Raw genomic sequence first — 27,200 nt, 5'->3', positions numbered from 1 at the left:
AAAATTTGGAAAAAGTATGAAGCGAAGACCAAGTTGCAGCCTTGCAAATCTGTTCAACAGAGGCCTCATTCTTAAAGGCCCAAGTGGAAGCCACAGCTCTAGTAGAATGAGCTGTAATTCTTTCAGGGGGCTGCTGTCCAGCAGTCTCATAGGCTAAACGAATTATGCTACGAAGCCAAAAAGAAAGAGAGGTAGCAGAAGCCTTTTGACCTCTCCTCTGACCAGAGTAAACGACAAACAGGGAAGACGTTTGTCGAAATTCCTTAGTTGCCTGTAAGTAAAACTTTAGGGCACGAACTACATCCAGATTGTGCAGAAGACGTTCCTTCTTCGAAGAAGGATTTGGACACAAAGAAGGAACAACAATCTCTTGATTGATATTCCTGTTAGTGACTACCTTAGGTAAGAACCCAGGTTTAGTGCGCAGAACTACCTTATCCGAATGAAAAATCAAATAAGGAGAATCACAATGTAAGGCTGATAACTCAGAGACTCTTCGAGCCGAGGAAATAGCCATTAAAAATAGAACTTTCCAAGATAACAACTTTATATCAATGGAATGGAGGGGTTCAAACGGAACACCCTGTAAAACGTTAAGAACAAGGTTTAAACTCCATGGCGGAGCAACAGTTTTAAACACAGGCTTAATCCTGGCCAAAGCCTGACAAAAAGCCTGAACGTCTGGCACTTCTGACAGACGTTTGTGTAACAGAATGGACAGAGCTGAGATCTGTCCCTTTAATGAACTAGCAGATAAACCCTTTTCTAAACCTTCTTGTAGAAAAGACAATATCCTAGGAATCCTAACCTTACTCCAAGAGTAACCTTTGGATTCACACCAATATAGGTATTTACGCCATATCTTATGGTAAATATTTCTGGTAACAGGCTTCCTAGCCTGTATTAAGGTGTCAATAACTGACTCAGAAAACCCACGTCTTGATAAAATCAAACGTTCAATTTCCAAGCAGTCAGTTTCAGAGAAGTTAGATTTTGATGTTTGAAAGGACCCTGTATCAGGAGATCCTGTTTCAGAGGTAGAGACCAAGGTGGACAGGATGACATGTCCACCAGGTCTGCATACCAAGTCCTGCGTGGCCATGCAGGTGCTATTAGAATCACTGATGCTCTCTCCTGTTAGATTCTGGCAATCAATCGAGGAAGCATCGGGAAGGGTGGAAACACATAAGCCATCGTGAAGTCCCAAGGTGCTGTCAGGGCATCTATTAGGACTGCTCCTGGATCCCTGGATCTGGACCCGTAACGAGGAAGCTTGGCGTTCTGTCGAGACGCCATGAGATCTATCTCTGGTTTGCCCCACCGTCGAAGTATTTGGGCAAAGACCTCCGGATGAAGTTCCCACTCCCCCGGATGAAAAGTCTGACGACTTAAGAAATCCGCCTCCCAGTTCTCCACTCCCGGGATGTGGATTGCTGACAGGTGGCAAGAGTGAAACTCTGCCCAGCGAATTATCTTTGATACTTCCATCATTGCTAGGGAGCTCCTTGTCCCTCCCTGATGGTTGATGTAAGCTACAGTCGTGATGTTGTCCGACTGAAACCTGATGAACCCCCGAGTTGTCAACTGGGGCCAAGCCAGGAGGGCATTGAGAACTGCTCTCAATTCCAGAATGTTTATTGGCAGGAGACTCTCCTCCTGACTCCATTGTCCCTGAGCCTTCAGAGAATTCAAGACGGCACCCCAACCTAGAAGGCTGGCGTCTGTTGTTACAATTGTCCAGTCTGGTCTGCTGAATGTCATCCCCCTGGACAGATGTGGCCGAGAAAGCCACCATAGAAGAGAATTTCTGGTCTCTTGATCCAGATTCAGAGAAGGGGACAAGTCTGAGTAATCCCCATTCCACTGACTTAGCATGCATAGTTGCAGTGGTCTGAGGTGTAAGCGAGCAAATGGCACTATGTCCATTGCCGCTACCATTAAGCTGATTACCTCCATGCATTGAGCCACTGACGGGTGTTGAATGGAATGAAGGGTGCGGCAAGCACTTTGAAGTCTTGTTAACCTGTCCTCTGTCAGGTAAATCTTCATTTCTACAGAGTCTATAAGAGTCCCCAGGAAGGGAACTCTTGTGAGTGGAACGAGTGAACTTTTCTTTTCGTTCACCTTCCATCCATGTGACCTTAGAAAAGCCAGTACTAACTCTGTATGAGACTTGGCAGTTTGAAAGCTTGAAGCTTGTATCAGAATGTCGTCTAGGTAAGGAGCTACCGAAATTCCCCGTGGTCTTAGTACTGCCAGAAGAGCACCTAGAACCTTTGTGAAGATTCTTGGAGCTGTAGCCAATCCGAATGGAAGAGCTACAAACTGGTAATGCCTGTCTAGAAAGGCAAACCTTAGATACCGGTAATGATCTTTGTGAATCGGTATGTGAAGGTAAGCATCCTTTAAATCCACTGTGGTCATGTACTGACCTTCTTGGATCATGGGTAAAATTCTCCGAATAGTCTCCATTTTGAATGATGGAACTCTTAGGAATTTGTTTAGGATCTTTAAATCCAGGATTGGTCTGAAAGTTCCCTCTTTTTTGGGAACCACAAACAGATTTGAGTAAAACCCCTGTCCCTGTTCCGACCGTGGAACTGGATGGATTACTCCCATTAACAATAGTTCTTGTATGCAGCGTAGAAACGCTTCTTTCTTTGTTTGGTTTGTTGACAACCTTGACAGATGAAATCTCTCTCTTGGAGGAGAGTATTTGAAGTCCAGAAGGTATCCCTGAGATATTATCTCTAGCGCCCAGGGATCCTGGACATCTCTTGCCCAAGCCTGGGCGAAGAGAGAAAGTCTGCCCCCCACTAGATCCGGTCCCGGATCGGGGGCCCTCAATTCATGCTGTTTTAGGGGCAGCAGCAGGTTTCCTGGCCTGCTTGCCCTTGTTCCAGGACTGGTTAGGTCTCCAGCCTTGTCTGTAGCGAGTACCAGATCCTTCTTGTTTTGGAGCAGTGGATGTTGATGCTGCTCCTGCTTTGAAATTCCGAAAGGATCGAAAATTAGACTGTCTAGCCTTAGATTTGGCTTTGTCTTGAGGCAGGGCGTGGCCCTTACCTCCTGTAATGTCAGCGATAATTTCTTTCAAACCGGGCCCAAATAAGGTCTGTCCCTTGAAAGGTATATTAAGTAATTTGGACTTAGAAGTTACATCAGCTGACCAGGATTTTAGCCACAGTGCTCTACGCGCCTGAATGGCGAATCCGGAATTCTTAGCCATAAGTTTAGTTAAATGTACAACGGCTTCCGAAATGAATGAATTAGCTAGCTTAAGTATTCTAAGCCTGTCCGAAATGTCGTCCAGCGTAGCTGAACTAAGGTTCTCTTCTAGAGACTCAATCCAGAATGCCGCTGCAGCCGTGACCGGCGCAATGCATGCAAGGGGTTGCAATATAAAACCTTGTTGAACAAACATTTTCTTAAGGTAACCCTCTAATTTTTTATCCATTGGATCTGAAAAGGCACAGCTATCCTCTACCGGGATAGTGGTACGCTTAGCTAAAGTAGAAACTGCTCCCTCCACCTTAGGGACCGTTTGCCATAAGTCCCGTGTGGCGGTGTCTATTGGAAACATCTTTCTAAATATCGGAGGGGGTGAGAACGGCACACCGGGTCTATCCCACTCCTTAGTAATAATTTCAGTTAGTCTCTTAGGTATAGGAAAAACGTCAGTACTTGTTGGTACAGCAAAATATTTATCCAACCTACACATTTTCTCTGGTATTGCAACTGTGTTACAATCATTCAGGGCCGCTAACACCTCCCCTAGTAATACACGGAGGTTTTCCAGCTTAAATTTAAAATTTGAAATATCTGAATCCAATCTGTTTGGATCAGAACCGTCAGCCGCAGAATGAAGCTCTCCGTCCTCATGTTCTGCAAGTTGTGACGCAGTATCTGACATGGCCCTAGCATCATCAGCGCACTCTGTTCTCACCCCAGAGTGATCACGCTTGCCTCTTAGTTCTGGTAATTTAGCCAAAACCTCAGTCATAACAGTAGCCATATCTTGTAATGTTATTTGTAATGGCCGCCCAGATGTACTGGGCGCCACCATATCGCGCACCTCCCGAGCGGGAGATGCAGGTACTGTCACGTGAGGTGAGTTAGTCGGCATAACTCTCCCCTCGTTGTTTGGTGAAATTTGTTCAATTTGTACAGATTGACCTTTATTTAAAGTAGCATCAATACAGTTAGTACATAAATTTCTATTGGGCTCCACCTTGGCGTTGGCACAAATAGTACAGGTCTCATCCTCTGAATCAGACATGTTTAACACACTAGCAAATAAACTTGTAACTTGGAAATATTATTCAAGTAAAACACAATGAAAAAAACGTACTGTGCTTTAAGAAGCACTGAAAGATATATAACAGTTGAAATCAATAAACTTTGAAAAACAAAACACAATTTAGCAAAGGTTTGTTCCCATTAGCAAAGAAAAACTAACCCTGATGGCATCAAAAAGTTAAATAATAAACGTTTTTTATCACAGTCAACTATAATCTCACAGCTCTGTTAGATTACTTCCCTCAAAAAAGCTTTGAAGACCCCTGAGTTCTGTAGAGATAAACCGGAACATGCAGGAAAAAACAATGAGCTTCTGACTGAAATTTTTGATGCGTAGCAAAAGCGCCAAAAAAGGTCCCTCCCCCTCACACACAACAGTGAGAGAGATCAGTAAACTGTCATAATTAGATCAAGCAACTGCCAAGTGGAAAAATAGTGCCCAAACATTTTATTCACCCAGTACCTCAGAAAATGGAAACGATTTTACATTCCAGCAAAAACGTTTAACATAAATTAAGAGTTATTAAAAAACCTGTTGCTTTGCAATTAGGCTAAAGTCTTATATACACAGTGTAATTCCAGTGAAGTACCATTCCCCAGAATACTCAAATGTTAAATATACATACATGATATTATGTCGGTATGGCAGGATTTTCTCATCAATTCCATTGTCAGAAAATAAAGACTGCTACATACCTCTTTGCAGATTAAACTGCCCGCTGTCCCCTGATCTGAAGTTTACCTCTCCTCAGATGGCCGAGAAACAGCAATATGATCTTAACAACTCCGGCTAAAATCATAGTAAAAACTCTGGTAGATTCTTCTTCAAACTCCACCAGAGAAGGAATAACACACTCCGGTGCTATTAAAAAATAACAAACTTTTGATTGAAGAAATAAAACTAAATAAAATCACCATAGTCCTCTCACACATCCTATCTAGTCGTTGGGTGCAAGAGAATGACTGGGAGTGACGTAGAGGGGAGGAGCTATATGCAGCTCTGCTGGGTGAATCCTCTTGCACTTCCTGTTGGGGAGGAGTAATATCCCAGAAGTAATGATGACCCGTGGACTGATCACACTTAACAGAAGAAAGAGAGAAACGTAGCAAAAATTTCCATTGCGATAGAACGGAACAGTGACACCTGCAGGAAGAAATTAAAAGTGCAGGCAAATTTTTTTTTTTTTAACTGCCACTGACATTCTTTCTGCAGAGACCCTTCAGTTTCTGCGATAAGAACGCAGACCGCACAGTGTTCTGCCTTGGGGTCAGGTGGTAACAGCCAAAAGCTCTGAAGGCCTGGCTGAAAGATCGGCAATGGGGATGATTGATAGTGGGCTCTACCCGCAGCTATGGAAGAAGAGCTCCTATAGCGCATGCAGCCAAAACTGTTCCATCTCGACGAACCGGTTTCTGCACAAGGGGAGATGGGATGGAGGGATGGAGAGATTGCCTCATTCCCCAAGCAACAGAATCATTCCCAGAGAGCAGAGGTAGCCCACCTCTCTCCCCAGCGGTGGAACCTGTTTTCGGGAGAGGAGACAGCCAGTCTCTCTCCCCAGCGACAGAGCCATAACCAGGGAGCAGAGGTAGCCCACCTCACTCCCAAGCGACAGAATGAATTCCAGGGAAAGGAGGTAGTCTCCCTCCCTCCCCAGCGGCAGAACCCGTTCCCGGGAGAGGAGACAGCCAGTCTCTCCCCTCCACAGCAGCATGATTTCCAGGGAGAGGAGGTAGCCGACATCTCTCCCCAGCGGCGGAACCTCTCCACAGCAACAGAGCCATTCCCAGGGAGCAGAAGTAGCCAACCTCTCTCCCCAGCGGCAGAACCCCTTCCCGAGAGAGAAGACAGCTGGTCTCTCTCCCCAGCGGCAGAGCCCTTTCCAGGAAGCAGAGGTTGCCCACCTCTCTCCCCAGCGGCAGAATGAATTCCAGGGAGAGGAGGTAGCCGACCTCTCTCCCCAGCGGCAGAACCCCTTCCCGGGAGAGGAGACAGCCGGTCTCCCTCCCCAGCGGCAGAGCCCTTCCAAGGGAGTGGAGGTAGCCCACCTCTCTCCCCAGCGGCAGAATTATTTCCAAGGAGAGGAGGTAGCCGACCTCTCTCCCTAGCAGCAGAAGGATTTTCAGGGAGAGGAGGTAGCCGACCTTTCTTCCAAGTGGCAGAACCCCTTCCCAGGAGAGGAGACAGCCGTTCTCCCTCCCCAGCTGCAGAGCCCTTCCCAGGGAGTGAAGGTAGCCCACCTCTCTCCCCAGTGGCAGAATGATTTCCAGGGAGAGGAGGCAGCCGGTCTCTCTCGCCGGTGGCAGAATGATTTCCAGGGAGAGGGGACAACCGGCCTCTCTCCCCAGTGGCAGAACCCGTTTCAGGGAGAGGAGGAAGCCAGGAAGGGAAGGGGCTGGGCCATCCGTCTAACTCAACTCCATACCAGTGGGGGAAATGGAACAGAAGCCTCTGTTACTTTCAGAGAGAACTGCAGGCCAGCCTCCTTCTCACCGACTATGGACCCTGGAACTTGAGAGGATTCTTTGTTTTAGTACGTGGGTGCCCCGGGGATATTGATAATACTGGAGGAGTGGTGAAAACTGTAAAGCCAGAGTATGTTCCTGCGGTCCTGGAGGAGGCTGAGGTTGTCCCCTATATCAACTAAGCAGAAGAGCTGGTAACAGGGCAGAATGCCTCTGGCCTCTGCCCACCCCTATTATGCATCCCAGAGCCAGGGAGGGACAGCCCTGGAATAGTAGCTGTGGTTCATCCAGCAGTGGAGTTGGCAACCGGGCAAGTGGATGCTGATCGCTGCCCTTTCCCAGTCTAGGAGGATTTTCTAGTGGGGGTGATTGAGATTACAGTCTCCATCAGTGAACCCCAGGAATGCTGGGCAGTCTGCCCAGGTCCCCAACCTTGTGCTCCAGCAGCCCCAGCTACCCCCCCTTCTCCCCAGCAGCTGTCCAGATTGCGGAGAGAAGGGGCAATCTGCCCCTAACTCCAGCGGCAGATGTCTTTCATGAGAGAGTCAGGAGTTCACTCTGTGAATGCTGCTTGTGGGTGGGCACAGGTTCTGGGGCCTGAACAGGAAACCTGTTTTGGAGAACTGAGTGACGGGATTTAGCATTATGTGGATATCCCAGTGCCCCAGGAAGTGCTGCTGCTCCCCCGAGATCATCCCAAAACCGCGACCTAGAAACGTTGTGGTCTCTATGTGACTCTGACTCCTATGGAGGCTCCATGGCAGGATCAGATAAGGCTCTTATCAAGATAAGATTGTATATAAAAGCTGTGTGGTTTTCTCAATAAACTCTGTTCGTGTTTCACCTGAATACTGGTCTTGTCTTATTTGGGTGGGCTCTGGCTATAATCGCTTCTCTCTGCTCTATAGCTACACATTTCAGTTATACAGCTACAGGCTCTGGGAGGAAGCATTACCTTTTGGCGGAGATACCCAGTCGGGGTATCTGGGTTCTGTCACACAAACCTTTATCCAAACCAACTGAAGAATCCTAAGAATTCTAAAAGAATGCCAAGAATAATCATGAGTGGAACACCATGAAATATAGGTTTTCCAAACCTTGTGATATATTTTCCTTGAAACAGACTTACGAGCCTGTATCATAGTGTTAATCACCGAATAAGAGAAACCTCTATGACTAAGGACTAAGCGTTCAATTTCCATGCCTTCAAATTTTGTGATTTGAGATCCAGATTGAAAAACACACTATGAGACATAAGATCTGGTCTTAGAGGAAGTGACCAATGTTGTCAAGTGGACTTTCGGATAAGGTTTGCATACCATAACCTGTGAGGCCATGCTGGTGCTATCAGAAACACTTAAGATTGTTCTATTATGATATTTGAGATCACTCTTGGAAGAAAAAAATGTAAGCAGGTTGGTAAAACCAAGGAACTGCTAGAGCATCCATCATTTCTGCCTGAGGATCCCTGGACCTGGAGAGGTATCTGGTAAGTTTCTTGTTCAGACAAGAGGCCATCAGATCGATCTCTGGAGAGCCCCACATCTGTAAAAATGTTATAACATATCTGGGTGGAGATACCACTCCCCTAGATGTAGAGATTGCCGACTGAGATAATCTGTTTCCCATTTGTCTACACCTGGGATATGAATCACAGTGATTTGACAAGAGTTGGATTCCACCCAAGAAAATATTAGAGATACTTCCTTTTCATTGATAAGGGACAGCTTAACAGAATTGAGCAACACGTTTCTGAGGTCTCCCTCTTGTCTGAAGAGCTTGAGAAAGGAGGGAGACCTCAGAAACCTGTTGCTCAATTCTGTTAGGCTGTGGAGCTTGACCCATAGGCGCACCTGTAAGAGCAGGTATAGGAAGGGGAGCAATAACGGTCTGTTTTGTTTGGTATAGGCTATACGCTATACATCTACAGCCATTCATCTAATATCCCAAGACTTCCTAAGATTGCTTAAAGTTTTTTTCAAACGAACTTTGTTTCCGACCGTATACCTAATCACACCACAGTTATTTGTGGATGTTTTGGATTCCAAAGAGACCAGAAGCGTCAATACCCGGTGTAAGTACTTGAATACACCATTCTGTTTAAACATCTTACTACCTGTAATGGAAGCTTCATTTGTCCCTTTTGCTTCGAGACACAACTTTACCTGGAATCATCTGGACTTTGAATTTAACATCTTGTTTCCAGTTTGTCTAGCTCTACTAAGAGTTGTTTTTCATGTGTGCTTTCTATGAAATGGTTATTGCATACTTATTGTGCTTTATGAAATGTGTTTGTGTTTAAATATATAATGCTTTTATTTTTTATATTCCGGAATTTTATGTATTAAATTTGATTCTCTTTTATTTTAACTCATTTGGATTATTCTAAATTTTATAATATGTATATGAGCCTGTTTATTTAACCATTTAACTATTGGAACTGCACTTTGTAGATTATAGTGAAACATACTGATCAGCAGGTTTCTCATAGGTGGATTTAATAACTTCCTATTTGTTAACCAGCGCTTCTTTTATGTTTTTAAATATATAGCTGCTGTTTTGATATTTTCTCTACATCATTATTTTAAAAGGGAGTACAGTATTTTTAATTGTGCTGATACCCTTGTTGGCTTGTATTTGTATAAATTGATCCTCTAACCATGTTTCTGAAGAAACAACAATAGTTGTTTTGTGTGAGATTCTGCTAAATGAAAAAATTGAGCTAGTACCAAGATATCATCCAAATAAGGAAACACTGCAATACCCTGCTCTCTGATTACAGATAAAGGGGCACCGAGAACATAGGAAAAATGGAAGAGCGATAAATTGTTAATGATTGTTTAGAAAAGAGAATCTCAGAAATTGATAGTTGTCTGGATGAATCGGAATGTGAAGGTAAGAGTCCTGTAAGTCTATTGTGGACATGAAGTGACCTTGCTGAACAAAAGGCAGAATAGTCCTTATAGTCAACATCTTGAAAGTTGGGACAAAATGATTTAAAGTTTTCAGATCCAAAATTGGTCTGAAAGAATTTTCCTTCTTTAGAACAATTAATATATTTGAATAAAAACCCAAACCCTGTTCCTGCTAAGGAACTGGGACAATTACCCCTGAAAGTTCTAGATCTGAAAAACATTTCAGAAATGCTTGGGCTTTTACTGGGTTTTTTGGTACATGGGTAAGAAAGAATCTTCCCATGGAAGGTCTTATTCTGAATTCAATTTGATACCCCTGAGAAATAATATTCTGAATCCACTGATTTTGGACCGAGTCTGTCCAAATTCTTTGAAATAGCTTTGGTCTGCCCCCACCAGAAGAACTGGTTTGAGGGCCACACCTTCATGCAGGTTTAGGGGCGAGATGTGGTTTCTTATAAGGCTTGGATTTATTCCAATTTGGAGATGGTCTCCAATTAGAGCCAGAGGCCTTAGGGAAATGAGTAGTTTTCTGTTCTCTATTCTGAAGAAAGGAACGGAAATGATTAGGAGCTTTAAATTTACCCTTAGAGTTCTTGTATTGGGACAGATAAACTCCCTCACCCCCAGTAACAGTGGAGATAGAGAATCCAATTGTGAACCAAAAAGATTTTTACCCTGAAATGAAAGATAACAATCTAGTTTTAGACACCATGTCAGCATTCCAAGATTTAAGCCATAAAGCTCTTCTAGTTAGAATAGCTAAAGATGTAGATTGGACATTGATCTTTATAACATCAAATAGCATCACAAATAAAAGGATTTGCATGCTGAAGTAAAAGAATAATGTTAGATAATTCAGGATCTGAAGGCAACTGCTGTGCTAAACTGCCCAACCAAAAAGTAGAAGCAGCAGCAACATCAGCCATAGATATAACTGGTCTAAGAATATAGCCAGTATGTAAATATGCCCTTCTTAGATAAGATTAAAGATTCCTATCTAAAGGATCCTTAAAAGAAGTACTATCTTCCATAGGAATAATAGTACATTTGGCAAGAGTGGAAATAGCCCTATAAACCTTAGGGACTGTTTCCCAAAGTTCTAGATTAGTCACAGCTAAAGGATACAATTTCTTAAACGTAGAATAAGGTTTAAAAGAGGTACCAGGTTTAGACCATTCCTTAAACAAACGGTTAAGCTGCACTTCTTCACTCTAATTTCAAAATGAACTGATATATAGGACAAATATCTATATGATATAGTAATGTAGACCAATGTTGACCTATCTCCCAATTCATTCCCTAGGGATCATAACACTGGATAGTTTAGAGGTATATATTAATGCACTAAACAGTGTATTGTACGATATGGGCTATGAGTTCTATTTACAAACCAGATTAGAAAAATACTTGTAAACAAATACTTCCCAGATGGAAAAGGTAGAGTGGATGCTGCTCTGAGATGAATGCAAGGACTGTGATCCTGCTCCCAATAGAAACTGCAAAGACACAAAAGGAACAGAGTGCAAACCACTCTAAGGGTAAAACCACTTTAATAAGAGGTGCTGATACGCACATAAAAACACACGTACAGTGTATAAAATCACAATAAGCATTAAAGTCACCACGTAAGGTATCCTCTGAGGGCAAGTGAGAGTGTGTTAAAAGTTTCCCAATCCTTTTGCAAGTTCACAGGGCCTCCGGAATGCCACAGGAAACAATAAGGTATGGGGCTGCTCCAAAACCAAACCCAGTGTTAATGGAGGTAGCGTGGTGTAAAGACTTGGCTTCTCTGACTTCTCTACGTGTTTCATCAAGCTACGACCCGACTTTATCAAGAGACGATTCCCTGTTGAAACCTGTATTCCTTTTGAAGATGGCGGGCTCGGAATGCTTCTGATACGTGGCCGCATCTGATTGGCCTGCCACATAGTATATTGCAGTTGGTCACTTCCTAGTAGTGACGTATTACACGTTGCAGAGCATATCTCTGTTGTCCATGCAATCTATTAGGCTACACATAAAAGGCAAATATGAATTATCAGATATAATCATATCATGCATAACATATTGTTAATTTTATAAGGCATTGCCTTTTCATGACTAACATCGATTAGATTAGCTACAGTACATGGAAGCAAGAAATGTCACCATAAGTAATAAAAACCATGGGATAAACGTCTATATACAAATATCCAACCTGAACTGAGAGTACCTAACAACATACTGTATAAATGCATTCTCATGTCAACAGCTGCTAAGCAATTTCTAAGATTTTGAGAGTATAAAAAGCAGAACATGTGAAAAATGGTTTGCCATATAAGTGGATGAATCCATATATGGAATATCAGTTTGAGAATACTCTTAAATAATTATAAAAGCTATTTACAATAAACAGTAAGAGGACAGATGGAGAGAAATTAAACCTCAGTCACGATGACATAGACCCAATTCCTATATAATGCATGAGAGAATAGTAGTGTGTTTGAACATACCTATGTATACGGGAATTCATAATGCCCACATCGGATAAAAAAGGCTTACATAAATGCCTGAAGGTCTAGATCTATATTTAGACCTTTCTGACTACTAGTGTTTAGAGTTTGGAGTTCGTGAATCCAATATGTTTCACATGTCGTAAGCTCCTAAGCCTGTTTTTAGAACTATTAGGTGGGATCTAATCTAGAGCCATCATTTTAAGCCCCATTGGGTTAGCATTGTGATAATGTTTAAAATGATCTGGGATGCTGTGATTCTCTACTTTATTTTTGATATTACAAAAATGTTCGTTGAATCTAGTTTATATTAACTTTTTGGTGCGCCCTATATAGAAACAATTGCAGTCACAGGTTAGGAGGTACACCACAAACATGGATTTACATGATAACTTGTATTTAATCTTGTAAGTTTTTGATTTGTTGATGTTTTTAAAGGTGTCTCCCCTGCTACCCTGGCTGTACGTGATGATAAACCTAATGTCATCTCTCTTAGTATGTTGCTCTCTGTTTTAAATGGTGGGATTTAACATAATTGCTCTATTCATACTGGATACTTTTTCTTTTACAGTAGTGAGAAGGGCTGTATCATAACCTTTTTCCTTGAATCTATTGTCCAAAGAAGTAGACTCTGTAAAATAATCTGCAAAGTGCATACAGAAGCATTCCGAGCCCACCATCTTCAAAAGGAATACAGGTTTCAACAGGGAATCATCTCTTGATAAAGTAGGGTCGTAGCCCGACGAAATGCGTAGAGAAGTCAGAGAAGACAAGTCTTTACCACCATTGATGCTGGGTTTGGTTTTGGAGCAGCCCCATAACTTATTGTTTCCTGTGGCATTCCGGAGGCCCTGTGAACTCGCAAAATGATTGGGAAACTTTTAACACACTCTCACCTGCCCTCAGAGGATACCTTAAGTGGTGACTTGTATGCTTATTGTGATTTTATACACTCTACGTGTGTTTTTATGTGCGTATCAGCATCTCTTATTAAAACGGCTTTATACTTAGAGTGGTTTGCGCTCTGTTCCTTTTGTGTCTTAGACCATTCCTTAGCAATCACATTAGAGTTAGCGTCTGGAATAGGAAAAACTTCAGGAGTAATAACAGTAGTCTTAAATACAGAATTTAAATGATTACTAGCTTTATCATCAGGAGGTTTAGACTCCTCAATACCCAAAGTAAAACAATACTTCATTTAAAAGAGAGCAAATATGTTCTATCTTAAATAAAAAAGAAGATTTGTCTATTTCTGTCTCAGTAGAGGATACATCATCAGTATGATGATGGTCAGAACAAAATTCACTAGATTTAGGTAACGTTTGCAAAACCCTTTTTACATTTATTTGAAGGCAGAATAGCAGTCATTGCCTTCTCTATAGCTGCAGCAATAAAATCTTTCATTTCTGCAGGAATGCTTTGTACATTAGACTGAGATGGAATAACAGTGGGTACATTTGTACTCATAGAGATATTATCAGCATGTAAAAAATTGTCATAACAAGAGCCAACAACAAACACACTTAGCTTTGGTAGAAACATGTTCAAATCCTATGGTAACATCTGAGGCAGGTTCAGTTTGAGACATAATTGCAAAAAAACTAATTACAAAAAAATATTAATTCTGCAAATGTATATCCATGCTCATAGGATATATATAAAAAACAGGCCTGAGAGAATGAGAAACAGAGCAAATAATAAAAATAATTAACTGATTTTAAAACCAACGCTGCAAAAATGACGCATCATGCATGATGTAAATAGCGTCATCAAGTGCCCAATCCATATCTGAATGTCTTTTATTGAGAAAAAAACAGAATTTATGCTTACCTGATAAATTACTTTCTCTTGCGGTGTATCCAGTCCACGGATTCATCCTTTACTTGTGGGATATTCTCACTCCCTACAGGAAGTAGCAAAGAGAGCACACAGCAAAGCTGTCCATATAGCTACCCCTCTAGATCCACCCCCAAGTCATTCGACCAAAGGTTAGGAAGGAAAAGGAGAAACCATAGGGTGCAGCGGTGACTGTAGTTTAAACAAAAAAACTTTTACCTGACTTAAATGCCAGGGCGGGCCGTGGACTGGATACACCGCAAGAGAAAGTAATTTATCAGGTAAGCATAAATTCTGTTTTCTCTTGCAAGGTGTATCCAGTCCACGGATTCATCCTTTACTTGTGGGATACCAATACCAAAGCTTTAGGACACGGATGAAGGGAGGGAACAAGACAGGTACCTTAAACGGAAGGCACCACTGCTTGTAAAACCTTTCTCCCAAAAATAGCCTCCGAAGAAGCAAAAGTATCGAATTTGTAAAATTTGGCAAAAGTATGCAGTGAAGACCAAGTCGCCGCCTTACAAATCTGTTCAACAGAAGCCTCATTTTTGAAAGCCCATGTGGAAGCCACTGCTCTGGTAGAATGAGCAGTAATTCTTTCAGGAGGCTGCTGGCCAGCAGTCTCATAGGCCAAACGGATGATGCTTTTCAGCCAAAAGGAAAGAGAGGTAGCAGTCACTTTCTGACCTCTCCTCTAACCAGATAACAAACAAGGAAGATGTTTGTCTGAAATCCTTAGTTGCTTGTAAATAGAACTTTAAAGCACGAACTACATCAAGATTGTGTAATAGACGTTCCTTCTTCAAAGATGGATTAGGACACAGAGAAGGAACACCATTTCCTGGTTAATATTCTGGTTAGAAACAACTTTAGAATTTTGAGAACTACCTTATCTGCGTGGAACACTAGGTAAGGTGAATCACACTGTAAGGCAGATAATTCTGAAACTCTTCGAGCAGAAGAGTAGCTATCAAAAACAAAACTTTCCAAGATAACAACTTAATGTCTATGGAATGTAAAGGTTCAAACGGAACCCCTTGTGATAGAGCCACAGGTTTATAGACAGGCTTGATTCTGACTAAAGCCTGAGCAAACGCTTGAACGTCTGGTACCTCTGCCAGACGCTTCTGTAACAGGATAGACAAAGCAGATATTTGTCCTTTTTAAGGAACTAACTGACAATCCTTTCTCCAATCCTTCTTGGAGAAAGGACAATATCCTGGGAATCCTAAATTAAATTTGGATGCTTGAACGGACCCTGTATTAGAAGATCCTGCCTCATTGGTAGTGTCCATGGTGGGACAGATGACATGTCCACTAGGTCTGCATACCAAGTCCTGCATGGCCACGCAGGCGCTATCAGAATCACAGAAGCCTTCTCCTGCTTGATTCTGGCAACCAGACGTGGAAGGAGAGGAAACGGTGGAAAAACATAAGCCAGATTGAAGGAACAAGGCGCTGCTAGAGCATCTATCAATACCGCCTTGGGATCCCGGGACCTGGACCCGTAGATAGGAAGTTTGGTGTTCTGATGGGACGCCATCAGATCCAACTCTGGGGTGCCCCATAGCTGAGTCAGCTGGGCAAATACCTCCGGGTGGAGTTCCCACTCCCCCGGGTGAAAAGTCTGACGACTTAAAATCCGCCTCCCAGTTGTCTACTCCTGGGATGTGAATTGCTGAGAGATGGCAGGAGTGATCCTCCGCCCACCTGATTATTTTGGTTACTTCCGTCATCGCTAGGGAACCCTTTGTTCCCCCCTGATGATTGACGTAAGCTACAGTCGTGATGTTGTCCGACTGAAATCTGATGAATTTGGCCGCCACTAGTTGCGGCCATGCCTGAAGAGCGTTGAATATCGCCCTCAGTTCCAGAATGTTTATCGGGAGAAGAGTTTCTTCCCGAAACCATAAGCCCTGAGCTTTTAGGGAGTCCCAGACCGCACCCCAGCCTAACAGACTGGCGCCGGTCGTTACAATGATCCACTCTGGCCTGCGGAAACATATTCCTTGAGACAGGTGATCCTGAGACAACCACCAGAGAAGAGAATCTCTGGTCTCCTGGTCCAACTGAATTTGAGGAGACAAATCTGCATAATCCCCATTCCACTGTTTGAGCATGCATAGTTGCAGTGGTCTGAGGTGTATCCGAGCAAAAGGGACTATGTCCATTGCCGCAACCATTAGTCCGATTGTCTCCAGCACTGAGCCACAGATGGCCGAGGAATGGAATAAAGAGCTCGGCAAGTAGTTAAGAGTTTTAGCTTTCTGACCTCCGTGAGAAATATTTTCATTTCTACCGAGTCTATCAGGGTTCCTAGGAATGGAACTCTTGTGAGGGGGGAGAGAGAACTCTTTTTTGATGTTCACCTTCCACCCGTGAGACCTCAGAAAGGCCAATACAATCTCCGTGTGAGACTTGGTTCTTTGGAAAGACGCCTGAATTAAGATGTCGTCTAGGCAAGGCGCCACTGCTATGCCCTGCGGTCTTAGAACCGCCAGGAGGGACGCTAGCACCTTTGTGAAAATTCTGGGAGCAGTGGCCAACCCGAAAGGAAGAACCACAAACTGAAAATGCTTGTCCAGAAAGGCGAACCTGAGAAACTGGTGATGATCTTTGTGGATAGGAATGTGCAGATATGCATCCTTTAGATCCACGGTAGTCATATATTGACCCTCCTGGATCATTGGTAAGATTGTCCAAATGGTCTCCATCTTGAATGATGGGACTCTGAGGAATTTGTTTAGAATTTTGAGATCCAGGATTGGTCTGAAAGTTCCTTCTTTTTGGGAACCACAAACAGGTTTGAGTAAAACCCCAGTCCTTGTTCTGCAATTGGAACTGGGTGGATCACTCCCATTGGATGTAGATCTTCTACACAGCGTAAAAACGCCTCTTTCTTTGTCTGATCTGTAGACAGACGAGAAATGTGGAACCTTCCCCTTGGAGCAGAGTCCTTGAATTCCAGAAGGTATCCCTGGGCTACAATCTCTAATGCCCAAGGATCATGTACATCTCTTGCCCAGGCCTGAGCGAAGAGAGAGAGTCTGCCCCCTACAAGATCCTGTCCCGGATTGGGGGCTACCCCTTCATGCTGTCTTGGTGGCAGCTGCAGGCTTTTTGGCCTGTTTACCCTTATTCCAGCCCTGGTAATGTTTCCAGTTTGCCTTGGGCTGTGAAGCGTTACCCTCTTGCTTTGCAGCCGGAGAGGATGAAGCGTGGCCATTCCTGAAATTGCGAAAGGAACGAAAATTAGCTTTGTTCTTTGTTTTAAAGGCTTTGTCCTGAGGGAGAGCATGGCCTTTTCCCCCGCTGATATCTGAAATAATCTCTTTCAATTCAGGCCCGAATAGGGTCTTCCCTTTGAAAGGAATGTTCAAAAGCTTGGATTTAGACGACACATCGGCCGACCAGGACTTTAGCCATAGCGCCCTGTGCGCCAAAATGGCGAAACCTGAATTTTTCGCCGCTAACTTAGCTATTTGGAAAGCGGCGTCAGTGATAAAAGAATTAGCTAGCTTTAGAGCCTTAATTCTATCCATAATTTCCTCATATGAGGTCTCCGTCTGGAGCGAGTCTTCCAGCGCCTCAAACCAGAAAGCAGCTGCAGTAGTTACAGGAATAATGCAGGCAATAGGTTGTAGAAGAAAACCTTGTTGAACAAAAATTTTCTTAAGTAAACCCTCTAATTTTTTATCCATAGGGTCTTTAAAAGCACAACTGTCTTCAATTGGTATGGTTGTGCGTTTAGCTAGTGTAAAAACAGCCCCCTCCACCTTAGGGACCGTCTGCCACGAGTCCCGCATGGGGTCAGATATGGGGAACATTTTCTTAAAAACAGGAGGGGAGACAAAAGGGACACCTGGCCTATCCCACTCCCTAGTAACGATATCCGCAATCCTCTTAGGGACCGGAAACGCATCCATGTAAACAGGGACCTCTAGGTACTTGTCCATTTTACACAATTTCTCTGGGATCACCAAAGGGTCACAGTCATCCAGAGTAGCTAATACCTCCCTAAGTAAAACACAGAGGTGTTCTAGTTTAAATTTAAAAGCCAATGTATCTGAATCTGTCTGAGGAGGAACTCTTCCTGAATCAGAGACTTCTCCCTCAGACATCAAATCCCTCGCTCCCACTTCAGAGCGTTGTGAGGGTATATCGGATACGGCTACCAAAGCTTCAGAATGCTCATAATCTGTTCTTAAAACGGAGCTATCACGCTTTGCAGGTAACATGGGCAGTTTAGATAAGAAGGCTGTAAGAGAATTATCCATGACTGCCGCTAAGTCTTGTAATGTAAAAGGGTTAGACACACTAGAGGTACTAGGTGTCGCTTGCGCGGGCGTAACTGGTTGTGACACTTGGGGAGAGGCAGACGGGCTACCCTCGTTACCTTCAGTCTGAGAATCATCTTGGGCCACATTCTTAAGTGCAACAATATGATCTTTAAAGTGTATAGACATATCAGTACAAGTGGGACACATTCTGAGAAGGGGTTCCACCATGGCTTCTAAACACATTGAACAAGGATTTTCCTTAGTGTCAGACATGTTTAACAGACTAGTAGAGTACACAAACAGGCTTGGAAATCACTTTAATCAAATAAAAAACACAATTTGAAAAAAACGTTACTGTGCCTTTAAGAGATAAAAAGAGCACACAATTTTACAAAACAGTGAAAAATGCATCAATCTTTCTGAAATTTTCACAGTATGTAGCTAAAGCCTTAATAAGATTGCACCACAAGTTTCAAAACGATTAACCCCTTAATGCCCAAACCGGAGCAGCCTAAAGCCAACACCCGGTAAAATCACTACAGCACTTTGCCACAGCCTTGCTGTGGCCCTACCTGCCCTTAGGGATCAGATTTGGGGGAATCTAGCTTCTTTTAGGCCCTCAAACATCAGCAGGACCCTCCATGTGAAACAGCATGAACTTATCTGCAATTCTAAGTGCGCATCTGAGGCGTGAAATTAGGCCCCTCCCACTCTACTCCGGAGCTGTGAGGCCTAGTAAATCACTCCTAAGTGACTAAAAAACAGAATTTATGTTTACCTGATAAATTTCTTTCTCCAACGGTGTGTCCGGTCCACGGCGTCATCCTTACTTGTGGGATATTCTCTTCCCCAACAGGAAATGGCAAAGAGCCCAGCAAAGCTGGTCACATGATCCCTCCTAGGCTCCGCCTACCCCAGTCATTCGACCGACGTTAAGGAGGAATAATAGCATAGGAGAAACCATATGGTACCGTGGTGACTGTAGTTAAAGAAAATAAATTATCAGACCTGATTAAAAAAACCAGGGCGGGCCGTGGACCGGACACACCGTTGGAGAAAGAAATTTATCAGGTAAACATAAATTCTGTTTTCTCCAACATAGGTGTGTCCGGTCCACGGCGTCATCCTTACTTGTGGGAACCAATACCAAAGCTTTAGGACACGGATGAAGGGAGGGAGCAAATCAGGTCACCTAAATGGAAGGCACCACGGCTTGCAAAACCTTTCTCCCAAAAATAGCCTCAGAAGAAGCAAAAGTATCAAACTTGTAAAATTTGGTAAAAGTGTGCAGTGAAGACCAAGTCGCTGCCCTACATATCTGATCAACAGAAGCCTCGTTCTTGAAGGCCCATGTGGAAGCCACAGCCCTAGTGGAATGAGCCGTGATTCTTTCGGGAGGCTGCCGTCCGGCAGTCTCGTAAGCCAATCTGATGATGCTTTTAATCCAAAAAGAGAGAGAGGTAGAAGTTGCTTTTTGACCTCTCCTTTTACCTGAATAAACAACAAACAGGGAAGATGTTTGTCTAAAATCCTTTGTAGCATCTAAATAGAATTTTAGAGCGCGAACAACATCCAAATTGTGCAACAAGCGTTCCTTCTTTGAAACTGGTTTCGGACACAGAGAAGGTACGATAATCTCCTGGTTAATGTTTTTGTTAGAAACAACTTTTGGAAGAAAACCAGGTTTAGTACGTAAAACCACCTTATCTGCATGGAACACCAGATAAGGAGGAGAACACTGCAGAGCAGATAATTCTGAAACTCTTCTAGCAGAAGAAATTGCAACTAAAAACAAAACTTTCCAAGATAATAACTTAATATCAACGGAATGTAAGGGTTCAAACGGAACCCCCTGAAGAACTGAAAGAACTAAATTGAGACTCCAAGGAGGAGTCAAAGGTTTGTAAACAGGCTTGATTCTAACCAGAGCCTGAACAAAGGCTTGAACATCTGGCACAGCTGCCAGTTTTTTGTGAAGTAACACCGACAAGGCAGAAATCTGTCCCTTCAGGGAACTTGCCGATAATCCTTTTTCCAATCCTTCTTGAAGGAAGGATAGAATCCTAGGAATCTTAACCTTGTCCCAAGGGAATCCTTTAGATTCACACCAACAGATATATTTTTTCCAAATTTTGTGGTAAATCTTTCTAGTTACAGGCTTTCTGGCCTGAACAAGAGTATCGATAACAGAATCTGAGAAACCTCGCTTCGATAAAATCAAGCGTTCAATCTCCAAGCAGTCAGCTGGAGTGAAACCAGATTCGGATGTTCGAACGGACCCTGAACAAGAAGGTCTCGTCTCAAAGGTAGCTTCCAAGGTGGAGCCGATGACATATTCACCAGATCTGCATACCAAGTCCTGCGTGGCCACGCAGGCGCTATCAAGATCACCGACGCCCTCTCCTGATTGATCCTGGCTACCAGCCTGGGGATGAGAGGAAACGGCGGGAACACATAAGCTAGTTTGAAGGTCCAAGGTGCTACTAGTGCATCCACTAGAGCCGCCTCGGGATCCCTGGATCTGGACCCGTAGCAAGGAACCTTGAAGTTCTGACGAGAGGCCATCAGATCCATGTCTGGAATGCCCCAAAGTTGAGTGACTTGGGCAAAGATTTCCGGATGGAGTTCCCACTCCCCCGGATGCAATGTCTGACGACTCAGAAAATCCGCTTCCCAATTTTCCACTCCCGGGATGTGGATAGCAGACAGGTGGCAGGAGTGAGACTCCGCCCATAGAATGATCTTGGTCACTTCTTCCATCGCTAGGGAACTCCTTGTTCCCCCCTGATGGTTGATGTACGCAACAGTCGTCATGTTGTCTGATTGAAACCGTATGAACTTGGTCCTCGCTAGCTGAGGCCAAGCCTTGAGAGCATTGAATATCGCTCTCAGTTCCAGAATATTTATCGGTAGAAGAGATTCTTCCCGAGACCAAAGACCCTGAGCTTTCAGGGATCCCCAGACCGCGCCCCAGCCCATCAGACTGGCGTCGGTCGTGACAATGACCCACTCTGGTCTGTGGAATGTCATCCCTCGTGACAGGTTGTCCAGGGACAGCCACCAACGGAGTGAGTCTCTGGTCCTCTGATTTACTTGTATCTTTGGAGACAAGTCTGTATAGTCCCCATTCCACTGACTGAGCATGCACAGTTGTAATGGTCTTAGATGAATGCGCGCAAAAGGAACTATGTCCATTGCCGCTACCATCAACCCGATCACTTCCATGCACTGAGCTACAGAAGGAAGAGGGACGGAATGAAGTATTCGACAAGAGTCCAGAAGCTTTGTCTTTCTGGCCTCTGTTAGAAAAATCCTCATTTCTGAGGAGTCTATAATTGTTCCCAAGAAGGGAACCCTTGTTGACGGGGATAGAGAACTCTTTTCCACGTTCACTTTCCAGCCGTGCGATCTGAGAAAGGCCAGGACGATGTCCGTGTGAGCCTTTGCTCGAGGGAGGGACGACGCTTGAATCAGAATGTCGTCCAGGTAAGGTACTACTGCAATGCCCCTTGGTCTTAGCACAGCTAGAAGGGACCCTAGTACCTTTGTGAAAATCCTTGGAGCAGTGGCTAATCCGAAAGGAAGCGCCACGAACTGGTAATGTTTGTCCAGGAATGCAAACCTTAGGAACCGATGATGTTCCTTGTGGATAGGAATATGTAGATACGCATCCTTTAAATCCACCGTGGTCATGAATTGACCTTCCTGGATGGAAGGAAGGATAGTTCGAATGGTTTCCATCTTGAAAGATGGGACCTTGAGAAATTTGTTTAAGATCTTGAGATCTAGGATTGGTCTGAATGTTCCCTCTTTTTTGGGAACTATGAACAGATTGGAGTAGAACCCCATCCCTTGTTCTCTCAATGGAACAGGATGAATCACTCCCATTTTTAACAGGTCTTCTACGCAATGTAAGAACGCCTGTCTTTTTATGTGGTCTGAAGACAACTGAGACCTGTGGAACCTTCCCCTTGGGGGAAGTCCCTTGAATTCCAGAAGATAACCCTGGGAGACTATTTCTAGCGCCCAGGGATCCAGAACATCTCTTGCCCAAGCCTGAGCGAAGAGAGAGAGTCTGCCCCCCACCAGATCCGGTCCCGGATCGGGGGCCGATATTTCATGCTGTCTTGGTAGCAGTGGCAGGTTTCTTTGCCTGCTTTCCCTTGTTCCAGCCTTGCATTGGTCTCCAAGCTGGCTTGGCCTGAGAAGTATTACCTTCTTGCTTAGAGGACGTAGCACCTTGGGCTGGTCCGTTTTTACGAAAGGGACGAAAATTAGGTCTATTTTTTGCCTTGAAAGGCCGATCCTGAGGAAGGGCATGGCCCTTACCCCCAGTGATATCAGAGATAATCTCTTTCAAGTCAGGACCAAACAGCGTTTTCCCCTTGAAAGGAATGTTTAGTAGCTTGTTCTTGGAAGACGCATCAGCCGACCAAGATTTCAACCAAAGCGCTCTGCGCGCCACAATAGCAAACCCAGAATTCTTAGCCGCTAACTTAGCCAATTGCAAAGAGGCGTCTAGAGTGAAAGAATTAGCCAATTTGAGAGCATTGACTCTGTCCATAATCTCCTCATAAGGAGGAGAGTCACTATCGAGCACCTTAATCAGTTCATCAAACCAGAAATATGCGGCTGTAGTGACAGGGACAATGCATGAAATGGGTTGTAGAAGGTAACCCTGCTGAACAAACATCTTTTTAAGCAAACCTTCTAATTTTTTATCCATAGGATCTTTGAAAGCACAACTATCCTCTATGGGAATAGTGGTGCGTTTGTTTAAAGTAGAGACCGCTCCCTCGACCTTGGGGACTGACTGCCATAAGTCCTTTCTGGGGTCGACCATAGGAAACAATTTTTTAAATATGGGGGGAGGGACGAAAGGAATACCGGGCCTTTCCCATTCTTTATTAACAATGTCCGCCACCCGCTTGGGTATAGGAAAAGCTTCTGGGAGCCCCGGCACCTCTAGGAACTTGTCCATTTTACATAGTTTCTCTGGGATGACCAAATTTTCACAATCATCCAGAGTGGATAATACCTCCTTAAGCAAAATGCGGAGATGTTCCAATTTAAATTTAAAAGTAATCACATCAGATTCAGCCTGCTGAGAAATATTCCCTAAATCAGTAATTTCTCCCTCAGACAAAACCTCCCTGGCCCCCTCAGATTGGGTTAGGGGCCCTTCAGAGATATTAATATCAGCGTCGTCATGCTCTTCAGTAACTAAAACAGAGCATCCACGCTTACGCTGACAAGGGTTCATTTTGGCTAAAATGTTTTTGACAGAATTATCCATTACAGCCGTTAATTGTTGCATAGTAAGGAGTATTGGCGCGCTAGATGTACTAGGGGCCTCCTGAGTGGGCAAGACTCGTGTAGACGAAGGAGGGAATGATGCAGTACCATGCTTACTCCCCTCACTTGAGGAATCATCTTGGGCATCATTGTCATTATCACATAAATCACATTTATTTAAATGAATAGGAATTCTGGCTACCCCACATTCAGAACACAGTCTATCTGGTAGTTCAGACATGTTAAACAGGCATAAACTTGATAAGAAAGTACAAAAAAACGTTTTGAAATAAAACCGTTACTGTCACTTTAAATTTTAAACTGAACACACTTTATTACTGCAATTGCGAAAAAACATGAAGGAATTGTTCAAAATTCACCAAACTTTCACCACAGTGTCTTAAAGCCTTGAAAATATTGCACACCAATTTTGGAAGCTTTAACCCTTAAAATAACGGAACCGGAGCCGTTTTAAGCTTTAACCCCTTTACAGTCCCTGGTATCTGCTTTGCTGAGACCCAACCAAACCCAAGGGGAATACGATACCAAATGATGCTTTCAGAAGTCTTTTATAAGTATCAGAGCTCCTCTCACATGCGACTGCATGCCATGCCTCTCAAAAACAAGTGCGCAACACCGGCGCGAAAATGAGACTCTGCCTATGCTTTGGGAAAGCCCCTAAAGAATAAGGTGTCTAAAACAGTGCCTGCCGATATTATTATATCAAAATACCCAGAATAAATGATTCCTCAAGGCTAAATAAGTGTTAATATCAATCGATTTAGCCCAAAAAATGTCTACAGTCTAAATAAGCCCTTGTGAAGCCCTTATTTACAATCGTAATAAACATGGCTTACCGGATCCCATAGGGAAAATGACAGCTTCCAGCATTACATCGTCTTGTTAGAATGTGTCATACCTCAAGCAGCAAGGACTGCAAACTGTTCCCCCAACTGAAGTTAATGCTCTCAACAGTCCTGTGTGGAACAGCCATGGATTTTAGTTACGGTTGCTAAAATCATTTTCCTCATACAAACAGAATTCTTCATCTCTTTTCTGTTTCTGAGTAAATAGTACGTACCAGCACTATTTGAAAATAACAAACTCTTGATTGAATAATGAAAAACTACAGTTAAACACTAAAAAACTCTAAGCCATCTCCGTGGAGATGTTGCCTGTACAACGGCAAAGAGAATGACTGGGGTAGGCGGAGCCTAGGAGGGATCATGTGACCAGCTTTGCTGGGCTCTTTGCCATTTCCTGTTGGGGAAGAGAATATCCCACAAGTAAGGATGACGCCGTGGACCGGACACACCTATGTTGGAGAAAACAGCCATGTGGTAATAACCCCAGAAAGAACCCAAAAGGGCTTTCAAAGTGTCTTGCAAAATGATTTTTCCTTAGCCAAACAATCGATTGCCCTGAATAAGTGTCAACCAGTATATTAGCCCTATTATGTAAGCATTCAATTCCTTACTAAGTCTGTGAACATAGCTTACCCTCCCCTCATGGGGATCTTGTCAGTCTCTTCTAGCATTATCTCAGTCTTGTCTAGAAATAAATGACTGAACATACCTCAATGCAGTTCCCCTGCAAACTGTTCCCCCCAACTGAAGTTTTCTGGTACTCCTCAGTCCTGTGTGGGAACAGCAGTGGATTTTAGTTACAACATGCTAAAATCATTTTCCTCTCAGCAGAAATCTTCATCACTTTTCTGCTAGAGAGTAAATAGTACAAACCGGTACCATTTAAAATAACAAACTTTTGATTGAAGATAATAAAATTACAATTCTAACACCACATTCACTTTACACTCCCGAGAGAGACCCTAGTGCTTAGAGACAGCAAAGAGAATGACTGGGGGGTGGAGCTAGAGGGGGAGCTATATGGACAGCTTTGCTGTGTGCTCTCTTTGCTACTTCCTGTAGGGAGTGAGAATATCCCACAAGTAAAGGATGAATCCGTGGACTGGATACACCTTGCAAGAGAAATAAATATATAGACACCCATCCACATATAGCAGACAGCCAAACCAGTACTAAAACATATCAGCAGAGGTAATGGTACAAGAGAATAATGTCGATCTATAAAGGCAGGCAGCAGATGAATCTCTGTGACCGATTTACAGAGAGCCTAATGAATAGATTTGCCATATGTGAAAACATGGTATCATCAGGCAATACTCCCTTCTCATCCCTCAGATAAACACTGTGCTTAAGAGAGGAACTTCAATATGCTTAGAAGCGGCTTTCACAAAAGAATCAAGTACATCATGCTTCACTTCCTCATAAGGAGGCAAAGTTTTTTAAAAACTGTGGTATGAGTGAGGTGGGAGGTGTATTAATAGATATTTGAGGTTTGGAAAACTTTGCCCCCTCCTGGTAGGAATGTGTATCCCATCAGTAACAAGCTTGTGGACTCTAGCTACCTATATGAAAGAAAAGTATATACATATATATTTACATGGAACACACAGTCCCCATAGAACGCTATGCAAAGGGACTTTACAGTGCCCTTTTTCTAAACTCTTTATTCAGTTTTCTTTTTTTATAGATGCTACAATTGTTTTAAAACAAAAAAGGGACCTTACGCTTTATTTTGGAGGAAATTGGGGGATATTTTAAGAATTAACCAGAGGTCTGACCTCTGGTTAATTTTTGGAACACTTGCGGTAGCAATAACCAGCTACTTGTAATGGTCGGTTACTTATTGTGCACTCTACTTGTAATCTGGTTCGAAATAAGAGATTTACTCAACAGATAATAGGTAGGGAAGTAGGGAATGTCCATGGCCAGCATTACATGAAAACGATTTTGCAAAGGATGTCTTCAAACAGTCATGAGCAGAAGCTGTTAACAGTCTTGCTAATAAAGTATGTCTTATTATAAATTCTAAACACTTTCCTCTATAATGTTAAAGTAGTAACATTGTATACAAAGTAAAAAAAATAATACTAAGTGTGTCAGGGTTCTTAACAATGTACACGCTTCCTTATACACTTACCTCAAGCGGTCTTGGTAAAGAACCAATTCTGTTACCAGTTTTGTCCATAGCAGTAGCAGTAAGGCTGGTCTGTCCTATGACCATGCCATGAAGAGTAAATACTGCTGTACAGTTATCAATGTTTTCCCTGATTGGTCTGTAAAAGATAAAATAAATAAAATGCAAATGCTTATATTGAGTGAAACGTGACACACTTTAAAATTTAAAGCAACTTTAAAGGGACAGTAAACACCTTGAGATTTTTATATAAAATGTTTAGTTCTGCGTAATAAAATAACCTTTCAGTATATTTTCATTATTTATTTTGCTCCTTTTCATGTAATTTACCTTGGAAAACTGAGCAATTTCTAAGTCTCAGAACTTGAAATGTGTTTTGCTGACTTTTCAAGGCTTACTCTGTTACATTGCTGTACCTAATACAATACACACAATAACACAATACTGAGTGCTGAAAGCCAACAGAACTGAATAGCTAACTGAATAAATTAAAGGTTTAGAGTTACCTCTAAACTGTAAGCTCCATGGGCACACTTATTATATCCCCCAAGAATGTGAGCTCCTTGGGCAAAATCTCCCATTATATACCTACAGTATATAATGCTTCTAAA

At 43.1% G+C, this 27,200-nt stretch overlaps 1 protein-coding gene across 1 annotated transcript in view; it reads right to left on the bottom strand.

Annotated features, from left to right (window-relative positions):
• Positions 1 to 27,200, bottom strand: part of NUP210 (nucleoporin 210) — a 1,597,588-nt gene that overhangs the window by 711,010 nt on the left and 859,378 nt on the right. The window contains 1 exon segment of the mRNA XM_053721041.1: positions 26,593 to 26,728. Coding sequence (XP_053577016.1) covers positions 26,593 to 26,728 — 136 coding nt within the window.

This window comes from Bombina bombina, chromosome 7, assembly GCF_027579735.1.
Source record: "Bombina bombina isolate aBomBom1 chromosome 7, aBomBom1.pri, whole genome shotgun sequence".
NCBI lineage: Eukaryota > Metazoa > Chordata > Amphibia > Anura > Bombinatoridae > Bombina > Bombina bombina.
The sequence above is the reverse complement of the archived record's forward strand: the minus strand, read 5'-3'. Positions and strand labels throughout refer to the sequence as shown.